This window comes from Fopius arisanus, unplaced genomic scaffold (genome assembly GCF_000806365.1).
Source record: "Fopius arisanus strain USDA-PBARC FA_bdor unplaced genomic scaffold, ASM80636v1 scaffold00050, whole genome shotgun sequence".
NCBI lineage: Eukaryota > Metazoa > Arthropoda > Insecta > Hymenoptera > Braconidae > Fopius > Fopius arisanus.
In genome coordinates, this window is record NW_011887789.1 from 615,958 (window position 1) to 637,316 (window position 21,359).

At 40.3% G+C, this 21,359-nt stretch overlaps 5 protein-coding genes across 8 annotated transcripts; 2 read left to right on the plus strand and 3 right to left on the minus strand.

Annotated features, from left to right (window-relative positions):
* Positions 1–528: 528 nt before the first annotated feature.
* On the minus strand, positions 529–11,781 carry LOC105267796 (ribonuclease ZC3H12A). 2 transcript variants are annotated; one of them, XM_011306900.1, is made up of 3 exons: positions 11,157–11,781; positions 4,053–4,299; positions 529–3,985 (listed from the first exon to the last, which is right to left on the minus strand). In XM_011306900.1, the coding sequence occupies exons 1-3, from the start codon at positions 11,487–11,489 to the stop codon at positions 2,352–2,354; spliced, it is 2,214 nt and encodes a 737-aa protein (XP_011305202.1). In that variant the 5' UTR covers positions 11,490–11,781; the 3' UTR covers positions 529–2,351. The 2 variants fall into 2 exon arrangements, with proteins under 2 accessions (XP_011305202.1, XP_011305203.1); XM_011306901.1 differs by lacking the exon at positions 11,157–11,781 and adding an exon at positions 5,777–6,171.
* Positions 11,782–11,975: 194 nt separating this feature from the next.
* Positions 11,976–14,973, minus strand: LOC105267797 (fatty-acid amide hydrolase 2). 2 transcript variants are annotated; one of them, XM_011306903.1, is made up of 6 exons: positions 14,713–14,973; positions 14,436–14,647; positions 14,066–14,292; positions 13,083–13,960; positions 12,808–12,990; positions 11,976–12,741 (listed from the first exon to the last, which is right to left on the minus strand). In XM_011306903.1, the coding sequence occupies exons 1-6, from the start codon at positions 14,749–14,751 to the stop codon at positions 12,634–12,636; spliced, it is 1,647 nt and encodes a 548-aa protein (XP_011305205.1). In that variant the 5' UTR covers positions 14,752–14,973; the 3' UTR covers positions 11,976–12,633. The 2 variants fall into 2 exon arrangements, with proteins under 2 accessions (XP_011305205.1, XP_011305204.1); XM_011306902.1 differs by having other exon boundaries at positions 14,436–14,650.
* A 277-nt stretch (positions 14,974–15,250) lies between these two features.
* On the plus strand, positions 15,251–16,071 carry LOC105267798 (gonadal protein gdl-like). The gene has a single exon (XM_011306904.1). It carries the CDS (start codon positions 15,358–15,360, stop codon positions 15,880–15,882), a length of 525 nt encoding a protein of 174 aa, XP_011305206.1. The 5' UTR covers positions 15,251–15,357; the 3' UTR covers positions 15,883–16,071.
* A 19-nt stretch (positions 16,072–16,090) lies between these two features.
* Lon (Lon protease) lies at positions 16,091–19,770 on the minus strand. 2 transcript variants are annotated; one of them, XM_011306906.1, is made up of 4 exons: positions 19,413–19,770; positions 19,077–19,313; positions 18,831–19,003; positions 16,091–18,705 (listed from the first exon to the last, which is right to left on the minus strand). In XM_011306906.1, the coding sequence occupies exons 1-4, from the start codon at positions 19,640–19,642 to the stop codon at positions 16,373–16,375; spliced, it is 2,973 nt and encodes a 990-aa protein (XP_011305208.1). In that variant the 5' UTR covers positions 19,643–19,770; the 3' UTR covers positions 16,091–16,372. The 2 variants fall into 2 exon arrangements, with proteins under 2 accessions (XP_011305208.1, XP_011305207.1); XM_011306905.1 differs by having other exon boundaries at positions 16,091–18,756.
* A 121-nt stretch (positions 19,771–19,891) lies between these two features.
* LOC105267801 (uncharacterized) lies at positions 19,892–21,243 on the plus strand. Its single transcript, XM_011306907.1, has 3 exons — positions 19,892–20,411; positions 20,523–20,894; positions 21,033–21,243. The coding sequence occupies exons 1-3, from the start codon at positions 20,089–20,091 to the stop codon at positions 21,049–21,051; spliced, it is 714 nt and encodes a 237-aa protein (XP_011305209.1). The 5' UTR covers positions 19,892–20,088; the 3' UTR covers positions 21,052–21,243.
* Positions 21,244–21,359: the final 116 nt, after the last annotated feature.

Genomic DNA, 21,359 nt, shown 5'->3' on the forward strand with positions numbered 1-21,359 from the left:
CGCGTGCCATTTTGTTGGAATTTTCGCAATAGCTATTTGCAGTCACTCCTGTTATGTGTTCACGACAGATTTATTCAGCTGTAATTTAAATGGCGGCTGCAACGGGAAATATTTTCTGCAGTGATGACGACTGAGATAAATTCGCAGTGTACCTGTGTTACTCCCTCATCGTACTGTAATCCTCGATCGAGTACATTTTTTAAAATTGTCATTAGTTGTTCGCTCTTCGTGGATAAATTTATTTCGAATAAGTTTCATTTAAACATCATTGTAGACTTCGAACGTTTCAAAGGAGTTTATCGTTAAGAAATTAAATTTTTTTGTGTAAAAAACGAGAAAAAGATATGCAATTATGTACATATTAGCATTCCTTATTTACCCTCTACCAATTGTTCCAGTTATCACGATTTTACTTACGCCAATTTCTAGTTTGTGATAAATTGTCACTAGATATTTATGAGGAATTACTTTACTCCCTTTGAAAAAAAAATTAATTTATTAATTTCTCGTGCAACGACTTCTGTAATAGAAGATTGGAAAAGAAAACATTTATTTGACATTTCATAAGCAATAACATTGATACAAATTTCTTATATATAATATAATATTTTATACATATTAACGTAATAATATGATATTTCTGCTGTGGGTATCATTGGTGTTTTGTGCGAGATGCAGAGCCAACAATTATCGTCCGTCAACGGCGATAGAAATGATTTTGTAATTGATTCTTCGATTGTAGTTATTACTGTGCATTCTAGAGGATCGAAACACTCACAGTATTTGATACGTAACATCTGGAAGTGTCTGAATAGAATATCAATTATGCAATACATAGTATTGCACTTTCCCTGGAAAAATGTACGGAGAGAAATTCTTTGGAAAAATTGCATTTTCATTGAGATTCATAGACTTGGAATAGAATTTCAGTGAAAAATGAACAGAAATTTTATCTCGAAAATTTTTCCAAGTGATTTCTCCCGGTGGAAACTGACAGCTGGAGTGTAACTCAATGTGAGTCATCAGTCCGCTATCAATTTTCGACTCTGATATTAATCCAAATGTAGTAATGCCCTCGTCTGAAATCGATCGCAAAACGAGAAATGAGGAACAATGAGTCAAACACTTCAAACACGAACTCTAATTCTTGCCAGATGAATGGCTCGAACAATTGAGACTTTCTCTACTAATTAAATTTCTGATAAAAAAGGTCTGAAGTGTTTTTCCCCGACGTGTCCTGATGTTTGTTGCTCTTCAATTCCATTGTGGAAATATTCTCAATCGCGAATCGCTAGTTACCGTAATTAGCTCGATGAGATGTTCTACCCATGTTTTCACACGACCATCAATTTTATGAGGCCTCTATAACTGACCTTCGTACATTATTATATTCGTCAATTTGTGCTTGACAGATTCAATGACTCGCACGAGAGCGATTATAAACAATAAACATCAAATGCATAACGATCCTTCAACAATGAAAATGTTTGCGGTTCAATGGTGTACAGTGGGGTAAAATGAACACTCGTTTTCATTTTTTTAACACAAATTTAATTGAGTTTAATTGATTTCATTTTTTTTTCCGCAAGGAGTTGTAAATTTTTTTTTTGTATCTCGATATTTTTACGGTTTTATAATACTAACAAAGAATTTTTCGAAATCTTCGAATGAAAAAAGCGTCCATTTTGCCTCAGCCCTCACTATTTAGGATTCAGGACAACTGAATAATTCTTACAGAAAAAAAAACGTGAATGGGTAAAATGTGCTCTCACAGAGAGCGTGAGTCCATGAGATCCAGGGGATCAAAATGGGTAGAAAAAACGTACACTCTGTTGCTTTCTTATGATTAATACCTTAACGTCATTATCACATTTAGGCCCGTGGTTTAATCGCAGTGAATTGAAATTAAACGATAATTAACCGGTACACTGACAAGAGACATTTTTTTTATCAGCGTAATTGTTGAGGGTAAACCGTGGGGTAATCGTAGATTAATAGTAAGCTGGCCCTTTTTACATTCGTTAAATATTTTCTAGTTGTTCACCGCGACCGACGGATATTTAATGTTTGGTCCGATTGATATTGTAGCTAATTTTAAGAGGTATATCTCGGGTTTCAGTTGATCATATTCAACTCCAAATTAATCAATTACCTGATGGATCAGACAATTTTTGAGTGTTTCATTATATTTACACTGAGAGAACAATCTTGTTATTAAAAAAAAAATGAAATCTGATACTATCTCGATTTTTCAGTTGAAAAATTCCCTAAAAAATTCACTTTATTCCAAAATACGTCTGATCCCTCACCTTGGAATGAGGAGCTGGAAAAAAGAGTCTCTCAGGAGTGCTCTAGGGTTTGGGGAACATAGCGAGAATTGCTGCGCAGATTTTCTGGGGATCTGTCTCGTGAGGATGGATTGCCATTGCGGCCTGGACTTGCTCCTCAGGAAAAATATTGGCAAGGTGATAATGAAGACGACGTCTTGCGTCCTGTGTCTGGGTTGCGGTCCACGGAGGGTGGAGACTAGGTATGGATGGGACAAGATTAAGTTGGGGCTCGGATGTCCCTAAACGTTGACTTCTAGGGGGAACTGACAGTCCCGTCCCTCGTGGTGGCCATCCCCGGGAGGAATCCGGGGCTGAGGCTATCCTCGTCACGTGCTGATGGGCGTGATGCTCCGATGGATCCCAGTTCATAGAAATCGAATAAGACTCGTTGCTGGCATGTCTGACGAGTGGCCTGTGTTGTAAATTATTTCTCCCCGAGCTACCAGGATGTGGCTGATGATATCTCCTGAGCTGATACAATCTTGGATCACACGCTGGATTGAGTGTCAGTTGCCTCTGGAGTTTTCTGTGCATATTAGCGGGTTCAGGCTCAGGATTGCTGATCCTGGGTGCGGGCCAACCAACAGCCCCTCCATATCCCTGTGTCTGAGGATAAAGTTTCCCTCCAACAGGATCACCAATATTTTCAACCGATCTACTCTTGGGTACAGACGTGGATGCCTGAATGGACGGAGGAACAGCAGATCTCGCTCTGCAGAGAGGCTGATGCCCTGAATGAGTGCTCGATGTTGATGAAGACAGGGGTAAACTCAGACTGGGACTTCTTGCCTGCAAGTGTCTCTGTGCATGCTCCACAAGTCTCTCAGTCACTGATTTCTGGGGATGTGGTCCCCTTTCAGGGTGACGAAATTTGCATTTATTCCCATAGGTGCACTTCTTGGCATAGGGACAAGGTGGTGCTGGATCATTTTTCCTCGCTCCAGTTCTCAGAAAATGATCAAGAGTTGGCCCACTCCTGCCGAGTGGATCGTCAGGTGGCATGAAACGATCATTAACAAAACTGTACATGAGAATTCTCTCCTCCACGACCTTTCGAAAATCAGGACTCTCCTGGGCAAGATCTCTATAATTGTCATTGCTCACAACAATTCCATCAAGCTCAGCTGCCAATCGCAGGATATACCTGTCATCATAACAGACCATTCGTTTACCACCGACTAGTCTCGATGGTGTAAAAACAAGAAGACGATCTCTTTCCAATTCACCAAGAATCTCCTGCTCGGCAATTGGATTGTCTGGTCTTGAAGACTCTTTTCGCCACTTTGGCACGAACACTGTGATCTCTCTGTGGCCCCTCGAGCGAAACCAATCGACGCAGATTTTTATTCCACGACAGGAAAATATTTCCTTGTTACCGTGGCTCATTGCTACATTGCTACCATCGATCACCACTGGACGAAGACCCCCTGACGACTCGCTGGTGCGTTTTGTGTCGTCCGTGGGTGGATCCACCTCTGAGAGATAGTCAGGATCATCCGGGCTTTCTGGAAAACGAGAGGAACTCGCCCCCAGGCGGATTAACTCAGCCAGGAGCTCATTCTGGCCTGGATCTGGACCCAATTTGTGAAGGGCTACCTGAACCAGACGCTCGGTATACCCCAACTTCAGGGCAAATTCCACACGCGCTGTGTAGCCTACAGGGAGACAAATTAGTAATGCAGGCTGAATAAATAATTAAAATTATCAGGATCAATCATTCACCTGGACTTTGGGTGGGCGATACTCCCTGGACTGTGACATATTCCGCAAACTCTGCAGCCAGAGTGTCGGATGTTGTTCGGGATACGTCCGAATGGGTTGACGATGACACCTGCGTCTCCAATTGTGGATGAACGATTGTCGATCCGATGGAGTCCTCAGCCTCGAAATCGCTGTCGTAGGACGAGTCCTCGGCCTCTGTACCTGTTCCAGCACTCCCACGTCCCAGCACTGTGCAATCCACATACCTCTGCAAAATTCAAAACTTTTTTTCATCCTCAATCCCCAGGTCAAGGGACAGGTCAAGCTAACTCTATTTTTTTGGGGGGTGACGATGAGAGATCACGGGATTGAGGGAATTTTTTTTATGGAACTGGAGAATTCTTTTTTCTCGGTGGAGAGCGATTTGATGGAAGACACTGGAATTATCTTAAATGGGGCATAGCTCTCTCAGGTTGGCGGATGTAGCCATTAGCGGGGATTCAGGTGAAAGTAGCGGGACGGGACTTCTCCGTGTGTATACACCGAGCAATCAGGGTCGGTCATACTTTGTACGCCTTTTTACAGGTGTATCAAAGAAGATAAAACGTGACAAGCAAAAAAAAACGGTCAAAAGTCCCAGCGGATGGTGTTCCAAATTTTCCTCGAGGATGGAAGTGCAGGTGACTTGGTTTTATATTATTCCCGGGAGTCAAATTTTCTCCGAGTCATTGAATATTTCAATCCTCGGAGAATATTGAACACGAGAGGACCGTTAATGACCGAGAATCCGCGGGTTAATTAATACGTGGTGGTTACAGTCGTGAAGATCCGGGTGGCGTCGATACCGGAACCGGCTCCAGCGCGTGTCTGACCTCGAGGTAGAAGGGAACCTGGTGGGCCCCCACCGAAGGGCCTCCACTCCTACATTACAAAAATCATTTCTCCACCGAAAAAACAAATTCCTATGAGAAATTAATTTACTCTTCAGGCTGAATTTGAAATTGAGGTGTCCATTGAAGAATTCATGAATTCATGAAAGATGGAAATTGTTTTCTGACTCGATAATTGATTTGATAGAAATTTTTCTGCAATCCGTAGATACTCATTCATCAGGGAATGAGAAAAAATAGGGGAGCGAAAGGCCCGATTCCTTTGACGGTTGTCCGTTCAGACTGAGGACTTCCGGGTCGCGTGAAATCGATACATTCGATATTGGAGTATCCAGACACCTTCCATGCCCAATGAAACGATCGAGTTATCGGATTTCGCTGGACATCGGGCGCGATAAACTGTCGATATTTTCCTCGCGACACTCGCGCGTAATCCGTAATCTCGGTGTAATTGACTTTTGACTGACAAACCGGATCTGGTATCATTATCACACGATTGTTTTACTTTGTATTATATCCCGCATTGAAGACATTATCTGAAAATTAACAGACCCAAGAAGAAAAAATTTTTCTCCGGGTCCTAGAATTTGTCATTTAAAATCAATTAATAATTATTAGTCAGTTAGAAAGTGTAGAAATTGCCAAAGAAAGTCTAGAAATTGTATCGAAAATTTCGAATTTCCAAGAATTTTCGGTAACCAAGAAATTTCGTGAACATGATAATTAAATCACTGATAATTAAATCCAAATTCATGAAATTACAAATTCAAATGAGATCGTGAAAAAAATGTATAATAATGAATAGAAAATCCGGAAGTCCGCGATTTCTCCAAAAATATTGTAGCCGTCTCTTACCTTTCCAGCGACGGTCATATTCCCAGTGGTTATTCCCCGAAAATTGAACAATTCTCAAATTGAATGTTACACAAACTTTCACAACAGACTATTGAGCGTTCATACATCAGGTGTTGATGAACTTGTACTGTTTAAAACTGAATTGAAATGGTGAGCAGTGATCTGGTGACAGCGGAAATGCGATTCTCCCGGATTCACCGTTCGACTGAATGATGAGGAATTTTTTTTTTGAAAAAATAATGGGAGATAGGGGGAAAGGAGAAATTTTTCTTGTATGTGTGCGTTGCGGTGAAGTGGGAGACGATTCGAAACGGTAATACATACCGTGTACTCATACACGATTGTACTTTACACTTATACAGTGAACACACGGCAACACACGTACGGTATTTCATGTACGAGGGACTTGTTGCCGGTGGCTGTCGGCTAGTGAATGGAAAACCAGCACTCGGCCAACACTGGGGGGACCTAAAACCAATCCTCACCATTCCCCCTCCATTTTTACACTCAACACTCCGTTTACTCTCAAATTTTTCCTCAATTTTTTTCTCAATTTTCCCTCCCAAATTTCCCCTAATTATCCGACATATTATCCAATTCGTCTCCATTCCAGAACTTCCAGGAAGTCGTCTCTTTGAAAATTCGGAATTGTCGAAAAAGTCCATCCAGTAATTTTCCTCCCAAAATTTCTACAATTGTCTAAAATATTACTGGGTTCATTCTAATTATAAATAAAATCCTGGAAAATTCACTATTGTTGGAAAAATCCATCACAAACATTTTCTTCCAATTTTTTTTTCACCAAGTACTCATAATTTTTCGAAATATTAGCCCAAAAAATAAATACTAATTTTACTGGATATTTTTTTTTATGTGCGCTAGTAAATCGCGTCATCAACGGGTCTTTGACCGATGCGGACAGGTGGCATACACTGTTATTACACCTTATAGTACTCGATTGTACCTAGTATTTCCACCTCTCAAATCACTCAGCAAGACATTCTCAACTCCAACTACCTCACCGTCAATTTCAACGGACACTTTTAATCTTGGGTTTCTCCAATTCGCCACACAAGTAAAAAAAACGGGAATATATGTTTCTAAGATATTTTTCCAGGGTGGGGATTTCCAGGTATTCCCCAGGTGGAAACATTACAGTGAAATTAAATAATTTAATAATCAGGCAATACGAGGCCCGTCATTATGCCCATATTTTCCCTGCGGTTAAATTATTCGAAATTATTTTAAATTTTGAGAATCATCATTGGCCTTCATTCAAGGCCTTTTTTCCAATAATTATTTTATTGTTCGAGATAATTCTCATGCTTGAGGTTGAATTTGAAATACTTGGGAATGACTTGTCTGGAGAAATTCAGAAACATCTCGCGAATAATGACAAGATATTCTGTCCCCCACGAGATGTCAGAGACTTAACGATGAATGAAAATGAGACTCATTAAAAATGCAAATAGAAAACGTTAAAAATGGAGAATTATTCAGGATCCCAATTCGCAGAATCCATCAGGGTTTCACGGAATCTCGAGAGGTCATCGCCCCGCGGAACGTGCAGATCGGCGACGTTGGGAATGACCGAAAAAAAAATAAATGAGAAATAAATAAAAAAAGCCACCAACGGGGAATAAAAAAATCACGAGGAGAAATAATTCACGCCGTACACGACTGAAATGCCCGGAAGGCATGTGCGAGTTGAGATGACGTGTTTCAGGTGCCGGTCTTCAGGTTCCAGGAACGACAATTTCCGTTTTTTAATTTATTTAATTTAACATTGTGCGAATCCCTGCTGAATATCAAATACGTCGGCAATTGCGTCAATATGTCGAAACGAGTTTCTTCCTTTCAACTTCCAAGACTCATTATGAGCTGTTCTCCATGAAAATCGGCGGTTGACCTCGCGGAAAAAAAAATCCAATAGATTTTGAAAAACCTTTTCATGTCTATTCGATCTTCATTTCATCTTCTATTCAATCCCATCAACAATTGCCATAAAATTGATAAAAATGTGGCTTAAAGGGCCATCCTTAAGTTGGATATCGAATGATTATTTATTTATGCAAGTTATTACCGAAGAGGTGAAACTGCAAAAAGCACTCGTGAGAGTGTGCGATTATGCGGGCCACGGACGAGACGACTGCATCCGGGATCAGTCTGACATTCAGGCACGTGCGTGTGTCATTTCGCAATTGAAATCCCACAAAATTACACCCCAATGATCCACCAAAGCGTATAAAAAAAATAATAATAATAAAACAATATGAAAGACCATAAACATCTGCGATGCACGATAAAAGTGCGGGATATGGAATTCGTTCCGCTTCGGCAAACGATACATTCTCATTAATTTTTCACCGTTTCCACCGGATTACTCGTTCACGCGTTCTCTTTGCCTCGTTGCATTCGAGTTATTCATTTTTGTTGTTTATACCCAATGCAGGCGTTATTCATGGAGCATTCTGAAACCCACTGGTCTTCAACCTCAACCGCTGTTAAGCTATCGGTTATTGCGAGCACTTGCAAATTGTTCCTTGACGTCTGCACGCGCATTTTTATCATATTTATGAGGAGAGGAAAATATATTCCAGTAGTGGATTGATATTCTTGAGAAAATTCAATATCTTTCAGCAAAAATTACCAAATTCTTGGAGAAAATTAATTTTTTCCCAGAAATCATAACTTCATAGGAATGAATATATTTTAATTGTATTAGAATGCTATTTTAAATAATTTTGGAGGAGATTTTTCTGTCCTTAATGTCAAAATATTCTCACGGAATAAATTCAATAATTTACGGGATGGAGATAGTGGAAGAATGAGAAGACGTAGGCGTGCATCCGTCAGAGTGAATTTTGTAACAAGTAAAACAGGTATTGGTTCGAAACACTGACTACCACGGGTTAACAATCTCGGTGGGAAGTAGCAGTAGAGTGTTGGATGACGAAATAATCAATGAGGATCAACATCCAGGATCCTTGATTTTGACCCAGAGCCTCCAGCACTCTCTCACCAACAACTGACGCATTATATTTATGCCGATCTCACGCAAAAACGTAAATTACTTCTGAAAACCGTATTTTACGCTTTCGCAATATATTATGGACTTTTCTCCCAGTCTTAACCATATTAAGACTCAACGATCTTGTTATTCAGTAACTCCACTGCTAAAAATATCTTCATAGTTCAAATCTCTGAATTTCCATTCGCTTCATTAATTTTTTTAATATATATCTTTCATTTTTCGATTTTTGCAATGATGTCCATTTTTTTGTGAATGCATTATGGATTATTTATATTGTATTGTTCTCGGGGGTGGAGTGGAGGAAATAGACTAGCTTTCTTCATTGATAACTGGAGCACTGGGTGAATCAATGCTATCAAAAGACCACCAGTGCACAGGTGAAGAGTGTCTTCTGCTGATAAATATATCCAATCGTATTTCCGCTCGATTGAATATATCGACTGACTAGTCATCACTCCGATCGTATGCAATATAAACGATTAATATTTCTCCTTTTCCATTCATTATGTCGATTTTTTTTTCCCACTGGGTGGAGCACAAAGAATTATCTTCGATTGTCGTGCACGAATTAATTTTTATCTGTCTATTATACCGTGACATTTTTATGGATGAGAGATTAAAAAAAAAATGCCTCACGATTTTTAATAAATAATAATGATCGTGCTCTGATGAGTTGAAGTTTATTCTATTCTGTTAAGTCTGAGAAGGATTTCTCCTGGAAAAACTTTCTTGAACTACTTGGATATCCTTAATACACCACACCCTGTCTTTGTGATCTGGAGGAGTGTGATTTCATGGTGATAAAGCGTCTGAGTAACGAGACACTGCAATTGTCGTAAATCAACACGTTTTATTCCTACGGACAATTTATCCAGTGATTGATTTCTGTGATGGCTGTTATCGTACCGTGTGACGTGAATTAAGATTATCTCAACACTGAATCTTTTAAATATGTGCCATCATTGATTAGTGCAATCACTCGGACATGTGTTCGGGTGAGATAACGGGTATCAGAAAAACATCTTTCATTTCCAAGAAAATCCCGCGAACTAGAACTATGGATCAGCAATGGATCCTTAAACTCAAGAAAAAATTCACAGATCAATGCGAATAAAATTGCAAAAGCAATTAATTTTTAATGCTAATTAGGAATCAATCATTCTGCATAGATCAGAGGAATGGTTTTTTATTTTTCAAGTGAACTCATCGACTTGATTGAAATGTCTCGCTTTTTTTTTTGGTGGAGTGCAAATAAAAAAATACGGCGTAGATTGTGGGATTTGTATTGGTTCGTTCAGATAAGGTCCAGTCTCATCGTTTTTTTTTCTGAATTAATTTCTCCCTCTACCCGGATGTTTAGAAAAGGTCACCCGACGGGTACGTCATACCCTGGACACTTGAATGTATGTATCTGCATGACGCGACTGGTCATCCGTGTTTTTTACAACTTTAATTCCCCCAGCCTTGGATAATTCCCACGGGGAAAAAATACACTCATATCGATAGATCGTTTTTTGAATCTCGAAATCAATCAACAAATTTTTTCCCACTCAATGAAATAATTTTTTCTGTAACAACCTCTTGGAATCTAAAAATCAATTAAAACCGTTTAATCCCAATTTCTATTTTATTAACATTCTCCTACATGAGTTACCGGCATCACGATATTCCTCTCAAATGAAATTAATAACTCCGCGGAATAATTAATGATAATGAGGTCTCATTAGAGGAAGGAGTATCGAGCGATAACTGCCAAACATAAACCTGTGCATTACAATCTCGAGTCGAATCCGTGTCCAACGGTTTATGAATTATCGTGTACCAGTGAAACAAGTACGAGAGTTGTTGTAATTGTAAAGGGAGGGGGATAAGGGGGTGGGGTGATATTTGTATTGGTTAATCGGTGTACAAACCGATAGGCGATTATAATGGATGAGAGGCGGTCGTACTACATTCAGGTTTGTTGACACGGATCTCTCTTTCCCCATCCACCAGCCCACCACCTCTTCTTCTCGTCATTCGAATGGGGAAAGGCGCACTTTATTTCCCTTTATTTTACCCCTCAGCATCACCCGATGACGAGGATCATGTTCGATTGTAATGTATCGGTATATATCGTGCATGTGTTACGTGCGTCATCGGCAGATAAACCCACGGTTACAGGATAACAAGTGGGTTATCGATTCCACCTCTTTCTCAAATAGTTACAAAATTTTTCGACTTTTTACTTTGACACGGAATTGAAAATAGTTGATCAACAAATAATGGCATATTGGTATGAGCTATTGGGTATTCAAATGCTTTGAGAGAACCGAGGAATAAAAATTATTAGGCTCATCAACTCACCTGAACCCTGTCGATGACTTGAGAGGGGAGAGGTATACCCGACAGTCCCCCATCCTGAGGCAGCTGATCCCCACCGGGATTTCCTCCCACGTCGCCAATGGAATCACGCGGAAGAGTGACGAGCTCGATTGTTACAAGCACTTGTTCCTCCTTGCTTGATCTCTCTGACATCCATGTATCATCATCTGGTGGTTCGTTATCACTTGCCTCGATGTCCGTATCACCTGGTGTAATTGACAACCGAACACCGAAGAGACGCTCGATGGTGGCGGCCTGAGACCTGAGTTGTTTCAGGTACCTGCGGTCAATTCGAATCCGCGGGACCTCGCCCATTTCTCTGACATCGCCGGATTTATTATTTCAATCCGGACTTGTCCTCACATTCTTTTAACCACCCCCCACCTCACTCCTGTCAAACCATTCCACCGGATGATCACCGCAGGTGATATCGACGGCATCTGATGGACAAATTCCCGCGCGTTTATCAGTCACATTTAATCACTCGCATTTATTATTAATTACAACTCTTCACCGGATTGATCGACAGGTACTGGCAACACTGATTTAATTTGCCGACGACTTGGCACCGTCACACGCGTTTCCACAGACGCGAGATTACTATTCCGAGTTACGAGACACCGAGGGGAGATTTCTCGCGGTCTAAACGCCAGTGTCTGGACACGACCAAGAACGCATGCGCTGCACGAAGCTCAATAAAATACTACGAATTTCAAATGATTTTTTTACATTCCAGACGCACCATTTGAACGGTTATAATTACATGCTTCAGGGGGATAATAATTTGTTTTCCCACATAAATTCACTAACTTTCAATTTATTATTAACAATAACTATACCCATTTACAAAAATTGGACAGGGAAAATCACTGATGATTTTGATAATATATTGTCACCTAAAACCACTTAATTATTGGAATAATGAAAAATTTTCTGGAAATTGCATTTGATTATTGATCCGATTGTCTGTTTACAGAACAAATGATAGTTTTCTATTCTTGCTGCGGATATTACTCGTAAAGAATATCAAATTTGTGCCTGGATTTTGGTGAAATCGTGGAAATTATTGAATTGTGCAAGTTTCTGGTTTGATCGAATGTTTATTTTCGATGGGATAATTTAATTGCACCCGTAGACCTATCTGACACCAACAAATTAGTAATTACTTGAGAACCTATTGATTAAGATTGAAGATTCGTAATGACAATTGATAGTGTATTGGGAATTGAGTTCAATTCAGGGGGCCTTGCGCTTTTGTGATCATCGAACGTAACGAATATACAGATATTTTAAAAAAACACACTCACACTTCTATTGGAACTATTTCATTCAATCGGGAGTTCATTTTATTTGATGGAGATTGTTGATTTTTTTTTCAGCCAAAGTATAATTGGAATGTTTCCTCTTCTTTGTGAATCATTTTATTTTGGTTGAGGAGTGCGAAAAATTCTTTTGGGTTTTAATTTTGGGGCATTACCATGGACGGAGGTACCCATCCACCAAATGTCTTCTCCAGCTCTCTAGCTATGGCGATGCACAGGTGATCGTGCTGAGGAGCTGCAACAATCTGGAAAGAATTACTTCATTGCAGTTCAATATTTTATTAAATTCCAGAATTCATTGTAATTCTTACCTGTACACCGACAGGCATGCCTTCGCTATCCAATCCCATGGGTACTTGGCACGTTGGTAATCGCAGAACATTAAAAAGACACCAATATCCAAAATTATATGGCCTGAAGAAATACGAGTGGTGGTAACTCGCTGGGAACGGCGATGATGGATACACGAGAACTCCATTGTCTCCCAGTTTTTTCTACCGAAGTCAAAATTTTTTATTTGAACGTCATTCTGACATTAAAAATGGGGAATTGAAAATTTGATAAATGTAGTAAAAGTTTCTAGTACCATTAAGTAGTCCTTCATCTCAGCTGTGACCTCCTCAGCCCATTCGCTGTCCTCCTTCGGGAAAAAGTCTTCATCGATGAGTTTGAGAATTGCTGCAAACGTAATCTCTGATTTGTTCATGATTAATTTAATTAATTCAGCGGAGGCACTGGTTCTCGATTGACGATTCGTGATGTCTGATTTAAAATCAGCCCCCTCCTGGGTCATCCAGTACCTCCACAGTCTGAAGCTGTACTCAGATCCTGGTAACTTGATCCTCTGGACTGAATCCGCAGCCTTCTCCAGGTGCTGAACGACTTTGGTCAGTGCAGCTCGCATCTCAGGATTGATTCTACTGGCCCGAAGGTCCCCAGATCCCTCCTGATAGAAAACCCTGACCTTTTTTATATTCACTGGAGTGTCGAGTTTCTCCTTCAGGTCCTTATCAGTTATCATGATCTTGAGTAAAGGTAACAGATCTTCTGCACACTTGCAGATTGGTCCAGCTTCCGCCATTGAATCAGCTGAGTCCTCGGTTCTGAGACCAATTCCTCGAAGAGGAGTTGCTCGTTCACTCGGTTTCAACCCAAATACTCCATTGAAAAATGCTGGCATTCTGATGGATCCACCGATGTCACTCCCAACAGAAAATGGCACTCCACAAGCTGCTGTCACTGCAGCATCTCCACCACTGCTTCCTCCAACCGCTCTTGTCGAATTGTAGGGATTGTTTGTCTGGCCATAAATGAGATTTCGAGACTCGACCCAGAGATTCATCTCGGGGATATTCGTTTTGGCGATTAGAATGGCACCGGATTCTTTCACGTTGGCAATTACTGTTGCGTCTTGTGTGGATCTGTGGCCTTTCCTCGCCACCATTCCCATCGAATGAAGAAGTCCTTAAACAATAATTTTTTAGAGAACAATTCAGAAAATCGAGATGTGTAAAATTACACTCATCTCATTTTACCACTTTACTACTGCTTTCCATTTTTCTGCATTACCTTTTGCCTCATTGCTCTCTTTAGTCGTAAATGGCACTCCCAAGAATGGTTTTGTTATTTTGAGGATGTCAATATCAATATCACACGCGAGTAACTCATCGACTCGTCTGGCCTCTTTCATCGCTTCGTCGTACCTCTCATCGACAATTACATTTATCGTACCATTTACTTCCTTACATCTTTCTATGAACGTGTTCACCACTGTCTGACAGGATAGTTTCTTATTCCTTCAACGTCAAAAAATAATTATGCCCTGTCATCATTAATCCGTGATGACTGCACGGTAAAAAAATCGGAGGAAAATTGAATTGAATTTTCATTCATTGAACGCAATTGATTTTCTCAATATCTCGAGAAAAAAAAAACGTACCTAATTTTCTCAGCCAGCATAATTGCACTTTCCAGTAGTATAGTATTTTTAATTGGTGGCACTTTTTCCTCCTTTCCATTATAATAAAGTCCAAAGACGAAATCAATAATACAGTCAAATACGTAGTGCAATTGCACTATAATACAACGTATCAAACTGCATAACAACTTTTTAGACGTCTCCATCATCGTTTCGCCCTCCAATTTATCAACCTGCTAATTAATTCCAAGTTACATAACTGTCCACAGCAGAATAAAAAGTCACTCTTCAATATTACCTGATGATTTGTTATTGATGTGCACATTATCTTTGTCATGAATAATGAAGGAAACCTCGAAAAATACAGAATGTTATGCACTTCGTTTGACAGATCAATGCATCCGGTGTGTTGACACTATAATGACACCAATTATCGATTTTATTTCGATATTATCATGCACCAGATAATCAGAGCTTAATGGTTAAATGAGTATTCGGTGTAAAATCTGCTTCGTGGTTTTTTTGCATAGTTTAAACAAGCCAGTTTACTTTGCTATAGATAAATAATATGTCACCGTGCGTCGAACATTTACGCATCGGCGGGATATTTGAAATGAATAAGTCAAAATCAACTTTAATATTATAAATGAAAATATTTGTAATTCCCCCGGCATCTCATGAGTAAATGACTGAAAATGACAAGATGAATTTAAAAATCCATCTCTTCTCTTTTAATTAGTATAAATATTTCATTGCATTTCTGACACAAATTCGATTCCGTTGGCGCCACAGTCTGACGGTGATTTTCTAAAATATATTTTGTCTTAGGAATTCGGGAAAAATAATAAAAACAAATATATCTCTATTATTAATTGTGATTTTCGAATTTTTAATGTGAAAATTTCAAATAGTACTGATTTATATTCGACAATCATTTGTGATAATGATGGAAGAGAATAATCCAACACCCCAGGACCTTCAACGTAAATTGTATTTCCTGGTCGAACAGCTGCAGAATATGGCAAGTTCTCTTCCACCTAAATACCAGATGAGACTGCCCTACGAACTCCTCTCTGCTCTGGCGAATTCCCTTTTGAATGATACGATTTTCGAGATTGTTAAGGGCCTCATGGAGATCCAACACGTCACCGAGAAACACCTCTTTCAGCAGCGACTGCAGCTTCTCAATAAACAAAAAATTGAAATGCAGGAGACACTCGCCAATTTCATCACTGAGGAGGACAAACTCACTGCTCAAATTGCTCTACAGGTGAAGCACAAGGCTGAGTTGAAGCAAAATGATATGAAACTTGTGATGCAATTGGATCAGAAAGTGGCTGATCAGCAGAGTATCCTGGAAAAAGCTGGAGTGCCTGGATTTTATGTCACTGATAGTCCAATGGAGATTCAGGTCCAGATGAGACTCTGTGATTTCATAATTCGTCTCAGCAAAATGGATCCCAGCTAGCTTTCTCGAGATTCTAGGGATGAAATCATTGAAAAGTTGTAACTTCATCGTTCCCCATGAAGGGCCCACAGTATTGTACCTCATTTGAAAATATTAATTCTATTTTAAACTGTTTGTTAACCAACGAGGACCATCGATGAATTAATTTGCTAAGTCATGAAATTATTCACGTTTTGACACTAAAAAATATTTTGATTTATGATTGAAAACTTTTATTTATGTACAAATATTTTTTGTCCTCAATCATCAAGCAATTTTCATACAACATTAAATGCCTCTTAACAACTAACTTATAACTGCTTCATTACCGAAGAATTGACGGTAGTATCGTAAGATATTCCCAATTATTTACACTATTGAACCAACGTAGAGATCTCTTAGTCTCTAAAATTTTCTGAGTAAAAAAACAATAGTTTTTTCATCCGAATAACCAACTTTTTCTGAGCTAAAACCCCCCCCTGGATTAAGAACTGAAAATTGCTCATCTCATTCATACATCCCCAACTTTTTTCCCATGCACAGCAGCTGCTTGTGGTGTCCCCTCGATGTTAGAGTTCTCCCCCTTCAACACCATCTTCTCCATCGCTCCCTCCGCAAAGCACACCCTATAAACATCCTCAAAAGTGCTGGCAAAATGTACCTCAAGTCCATCGGTAATATATTTGGCAAGGTCATTGAAATCCTTCTTATTCTCCTCAGGCAAAATAATGCACTTGACACCAACTCTCTTTGCAGCAATGGTTTTCTCCTTGATTCCACCAACAGGTAGAACTTTTCCAATGAGACTGAGTTCTCCAGTCATAGCAACATCCTGTCTGATCGGCTGGTTCTTAGCCAATGACACCAGAGCTATAGCAATTGTGACACCAGCACTGGGTCCATCCTTGGGTGTTGCTCCCTCAGGTACATGAAGATGAAGATGCGAGTCGTACAAAAAAGTATTGGATGGCTCAGTACTGTTAATAAAATTCCTAGCAACAGTCATAGCAATTCTCGTGGACTCCTTCATGACATCCCCGAGGTGTCCAGTGATCTCCAATGAGCCTTCGAATTTTTTCGTGCTTGCTGGCTTACTCAAGGTCGTTTCAATAAAAAGAGTGGAACCGCCCATTGCTGTCCAGGCCAGCCCCATGACCACCCCTGGCGGAGTAACATCGTGCATTCGATCGTGAGTGAAGACGGGTTTACCCACGAATTCACTGAGATTATCAGCTGAAACATCGATTTTCTCCGCCTCTTTTTTCACAACTTTGAATGCAACTTTCCTGGAAACTTTCTCGATGTGTTTCTGAAGATTTCTCACCCCAGACTCTCGACAGTAAGCTTTGATAAGAGTACTGAGAGCACTGTCCTGGATATGTATGTGCTGATCATTCAGTCCGGAGTCCCTCATCGCCTGGGGGACGAGGTACTGCTTGGCAATTGCCAATTTTTCCTCAGCGACGTAACCAGACATGTCAATCATCTCCATCCTGTCTCGCAGTGGCTCTGGAATGGTATCGACGATGTTTGCTGTGCAGATAAAAAGAACTTTGGAGAGATCCACCGGTACATCCAGGTAGTGATCCAGAAAATTGGCATTTTGCTCTGGATCCAGCATCTCCAGGAGGGCAGAGGCTGGATCTCCCTGGTGTCCTTTTCCAATTTTGTCGACTTCATCGATGAGCACCAGAGGATTCTCAGTTTTTGTTTTTTTCAGGCACTGGATTATTTTACCAGGCATTGCCCCAACGTATGTTCTCCTGTGGCCCTTAATTTCGGCAACGTCTGTCATTCCACCGACACTGAAGCGAAAATACTCTCTGTTCAAGGCTCGAGCTATGGAACGTGCAATTGAAGTCTTGCCTACACCTGGTGGACCATGGAAACATAGGATTTTTCCCTGGGTCGTTCCTTTCAGTTGAGACACTGCGATGAACTCTAGGATTCGTTTTTTTATGTCCTCCATGCCATAGTGGTCCTCATCCAGAATCTTGACAGCCTCCTGGAGGCTCAGGTTTTCGGGACTCGTGACACCCCAGGGGAGGGACGTCAACCAGTCCAGATAATTTCTCGTCACGTTGAATTCACTGCTGTGACTCTCCAGGAAACTCAATTTATTGAGCTCCTCATCAAGAACGTCCATCACGTGCTTGGGAACTGTTTTCTGTCTAATCCGCTCTCTGTACTTCTCCTCGATGGCATCCTTGTCATCCTTCTCAAGTCCCAACTCTTTTTTTATCACCTTCAGCTGCTCGTGGAGAATGTACTTCCTGTGCTGCTGCTTCACCTTCTCCTCCACTTCTCGGCCGATCTTCTGTTGGAGTTTACTCAGTTCATATTCCTTTTTCAAAAGAGCTAGTGACAACCTCAGACGTTTGTGGATATCCATTTCTTCCAGCACTTGCTGCAGCTCCTGAGCATCAGCCCCCGTGAGAGCAGCACCCAAGTCACTCAAATACACTGGATTATCCACAACTCGTTGTCCTTGATGCAGCATTTGTTGGAGAGATTCTCTGTACAAGGGGTTCATGCTGATGATGTCTCGGATCGTCTTGATCAATTCCTGTGTCAATGCCTTGATCTCCTCAGTCTGTCGAAATTTCTCGTGAGTCACATTGAGAACTTCAACCATCAGCACTGGTTGCCCAGCATTTCCTTCCACGTTTACACCCTCTGCAGCAGCAGCAGCTTCACTGGCACTCTCCTGAGGTTTCTCTTCACTTTTACCCTCGGAAATCGTCTCCTCCTCTTTCTCACTCGTTTCCAGTGTCCCATTCGTCTTCTCGTCCACTCTCTTTCGCCTGTAAGGACGGGTTTTCTTCCCTGGAGTGCTGGCCTCGTCTAGGGGGACGTTAATTGTAGTATTTAGTAGTGGAAACGTCAGTGTCATCTCTGTGTAAACCATTCAGAGACGTGAATGATTAGAGAAATTCTCAGGACACGATGAAGTGAAATAAAAATATTACCATGAGAGGATTTAACCTCGAAGTCCTCTAGTATTTGATTCACGATTTTTATTCTTCTGTGTGCCATGATCACGAGTCTCAATCTGTCACCGAGATCCTGGACCTCGTGGATCTGGGCGAATGTTCCCACTGAGTAGACGTCGTCCAGGTTCTGTACTACTTCCGCTTCATTCCTGGCCATTCATAATTAAATAATGGATAAAATCAATTCAATTGAGGAGTCAATAATAAAAATATCAAACATACTCCTCATTTTTTTTAAGGAATATTCCCACGTAGGGTTGATTCAATTTGACTTTCCTCCTGATTAAATCAATAAGAACGGGATTTGTCAGTTCTATGAGCTTGATAAACCGAGGGAAGACGGGGTTTCGACTGATGGCGATGAGTGGCACGTGGGGCCACACTTCAGGGACAACAACAGTGGCTGGTAATGTGGCTGGATAAGCCTCAGGTGTTTCAGCCTCTGGACCTCCATTCTCTCTGGAAGATATCATCGACAGATGAATAATTAATGACATTCAAATAAATTACTATTACACCAATTTAAAAAATTGAAGGAACGATTTTTCATCGACTCACGATGGAGGATCATCCGATTTTTTGGAGGAAAATTGTCGAACCCCGATGGCAGTGACATGTCTCCAGTTTCTTCTGGTTTCTTGAAGGTTCAGAAATCCAATTGTTCTTCTGACCGGTAATCCCGGTCGATTGATGATTCCACTTGTTCTGGAGAAGACTCGAGTCACCGAAACTCGATGACTGAATACAGGGAGCAATTTCCCATTAATTGTACTGAGTAGTAATTTCATTCTGACTCTGGGATTTTAAACATCAAACCGATAATTGCGGAGATTTTTACTGACTTCTAGAGACTTCTTGGTGATGAATATCGATGAACATGAGATGACGCAAGGTTATGGGATTCAGTATCAGTCACTCGTGTGTTGTAACCTAGCCTTTTTTGAAAATTCGAAACCTAGTCTCTCATGTTCGCGCAGCTTCGTCAGGCTTCGTGACTTTTCGAGGGTTCGAAAAAATTGTTGACCGTTCAATTGCCGTAATTTTTGTTTATTGTCCTCACCGATTTATCTCAAAACTAGTCTTTCCAGAAAAAATCCTTAAGACTTAGTGGATTAAATTGACGACAAAAAAAAATCTCTCGAAATTTTTTTCCAGCGTCAATCGTTTTTGAGATCGATCGATATTTAAATAAAATTTACTGGGTGATTAATTGTTGAATTTATTGCAATTACGGATGACCGAACGATCGTCTCTCTCTTCCCGAGCGGCATCCATTGTTTTAGGACTAGATACGAGTGGCAGAAAATTCCAGAAGGGATCAGCTGTAAATCAATCATCCAGTCCTTATTTCAAAACTCGACCTCTTGCAGATTTAACGAATTTACACATGGAGGATAACTGCACCTTCGACATCTCCCACATAAATGGGATGATTTCTTCTAGAGTAGTCGGCAGGCGTGAGATGATGATTAAGAAAAAAATTATTTCGAAAGCTTCAGAAAAGGAAGACGACTTCTTCGGAAAATTGTTGAAAAATATGGAAAAGGATGTGAAAAAGTAAGTGAAATCAATCGTAAAGAAATAAAAAAAAATGAATGAAGACAAGATGACGACTCCTAGGTCTTAACAATTTTTTTATTTTCTTTAATTATTTATTGACTTCGGAAGCAGAAAGCTTGGATTACCCTCTCCGAGTGTTGTGAAGACTTCGCGAAAGACAATTCTGATCGGCGAGGGAAATCTCAAGCTGATGAAGGGGTTCAAGGAGCACCTGAAAGTGCAGGAAACCGAACGATTGTTCTCATTGAAGACGAATCAGAAAGATAAATCCCAAAATCAGACACCAGGGACTGATTTTACACGTGATGAGCGAATTCATTCGTCTTATTCTAGATCTCCTCAGCCTCCAGTCTTGCAGAAGATTTCGCCTCGCCCCGGATACTCCGAGGCTGCAGCTTATTATGAGAGTGATGACCTGTTCAGCCCTCCGATTCCATCGAAGAAGACCCAGAGCGTGCTGAGTTATCCAAGTCCTCCAAGGTATCAATGTCAAGAAGTGTTTTGAAAAACCTTTCCTTTACGCGAAATGAATTGAAAATTACGCCATGATTACGTAAATATTATAAAAAAAAAAATTTCGTTTTAGACATGGGAACATGATAAAAATATTTCTTCCAGGTCTCCTGTGTTCTACTAACAAAAATTGAATCGAATTGATGGGTGAATCAAAAGAAATATCGAATACAGCAGTCGGTGTATCTTCAAAACAGCAATTCCATCAACAACGAAATTTCTTCGTCGACTTTCTCTCTGGATTCATCCCATCGCCGTCTCACTTAGAACTGAAAATTTCTTCACGCTTTCAATTAATTTTTATTAATAATTTATTGTAGACATCAATAAATTAATTACCCTGCATCTATCGTTTTATCTATTAAAATATCGTGACACCCAAACCCCCACAAGATGGCACCTCAATCTGGAATTTCCTCTCCAACCGGAATT

Bases quoted from the DNA above. Each gene is read 5' to 3' on its own strand.
- Lon (XM_011306905.1), bottom strand. From the start codon at position 19,642: ATGAAATTACTACTCAGTACAATTAATGGGAAATTGCTCCCTGTATTC. The intron at 19,004-19,076 runs GTATGTTTGATA...ATGAATGGCCAG, and splicing joins TTCCTTAAAAAAAATGAGGA to GAATGAAGCGGAAGTAGTAC. The intron at 18,757-18,830 runs GTAATATTTTTA...TGGTTTACACAG, and splicing joins CGAGGTTAAATCCTCTCATG to AGATGACACTGACGTTTCCA.
- LOC105267797 (XM_011306902.1), bottom strand. From the start codon at position 14,751: ATGACAAAGATAATGTGCACATCAATAACAAATCATCAG. The intron at 13,961-14,065 runs GTAATGCAGAAA...TTATTGTTTAAG, and splicing joins AGAGAGCAATGAGGCAAAAG to GACTTCTTCATTCGATGGGA. The intron at 12,991-13,082 runs GTACTAGAAACT...TGACTTCGGTAG, and splicing joins AGATGAAGGACTACTTAATG to AAAAAACTGGGAGACAATGG.
- LOC105267796 (XM_011306900.1), bottom strand. From the start codon at position 11,489: ATGGGCGAGGTCCCGCGGATTCGAATTGACCGCAGGTACCTGAAACAA. The intron at 4,300-11,156 runs GTGAGTTGATGA...TGAATTTTGCAG, and splicing joins AAGTCATCGACAGGGTTCAG to AGGTATGTGGATTGCACAGT. The intron at 3,986-4,052 runs GTGAATGATTGA...GTCTCCCTGTAG, and splicing joins ATCGCCCACCCAAAGTCCAG to GCTACACAGCGCGTGTGGAA.
- LOC105267798 (XM_011306904.1), top strand. From the start codon at position 15,358: ATGATGGAAGAGAATAATCCAACACCCCAGGACCTTCAACGTAAATTG.
- LOC105267801 (XM_011306907.1), top strand. From the start codon at position 20,089: ATGACCGAACGATCGTCTCTCTCTTCCCGAGCGGCATCCATTGTTTTA. The intron at 20,412-20,522 runs GTAAGTGAAATC...TGACTTCGGAAG, and splicing joins ATGGAAAAGGATGTGAAAAA to CAGAAAGCTTGGATTACCCT.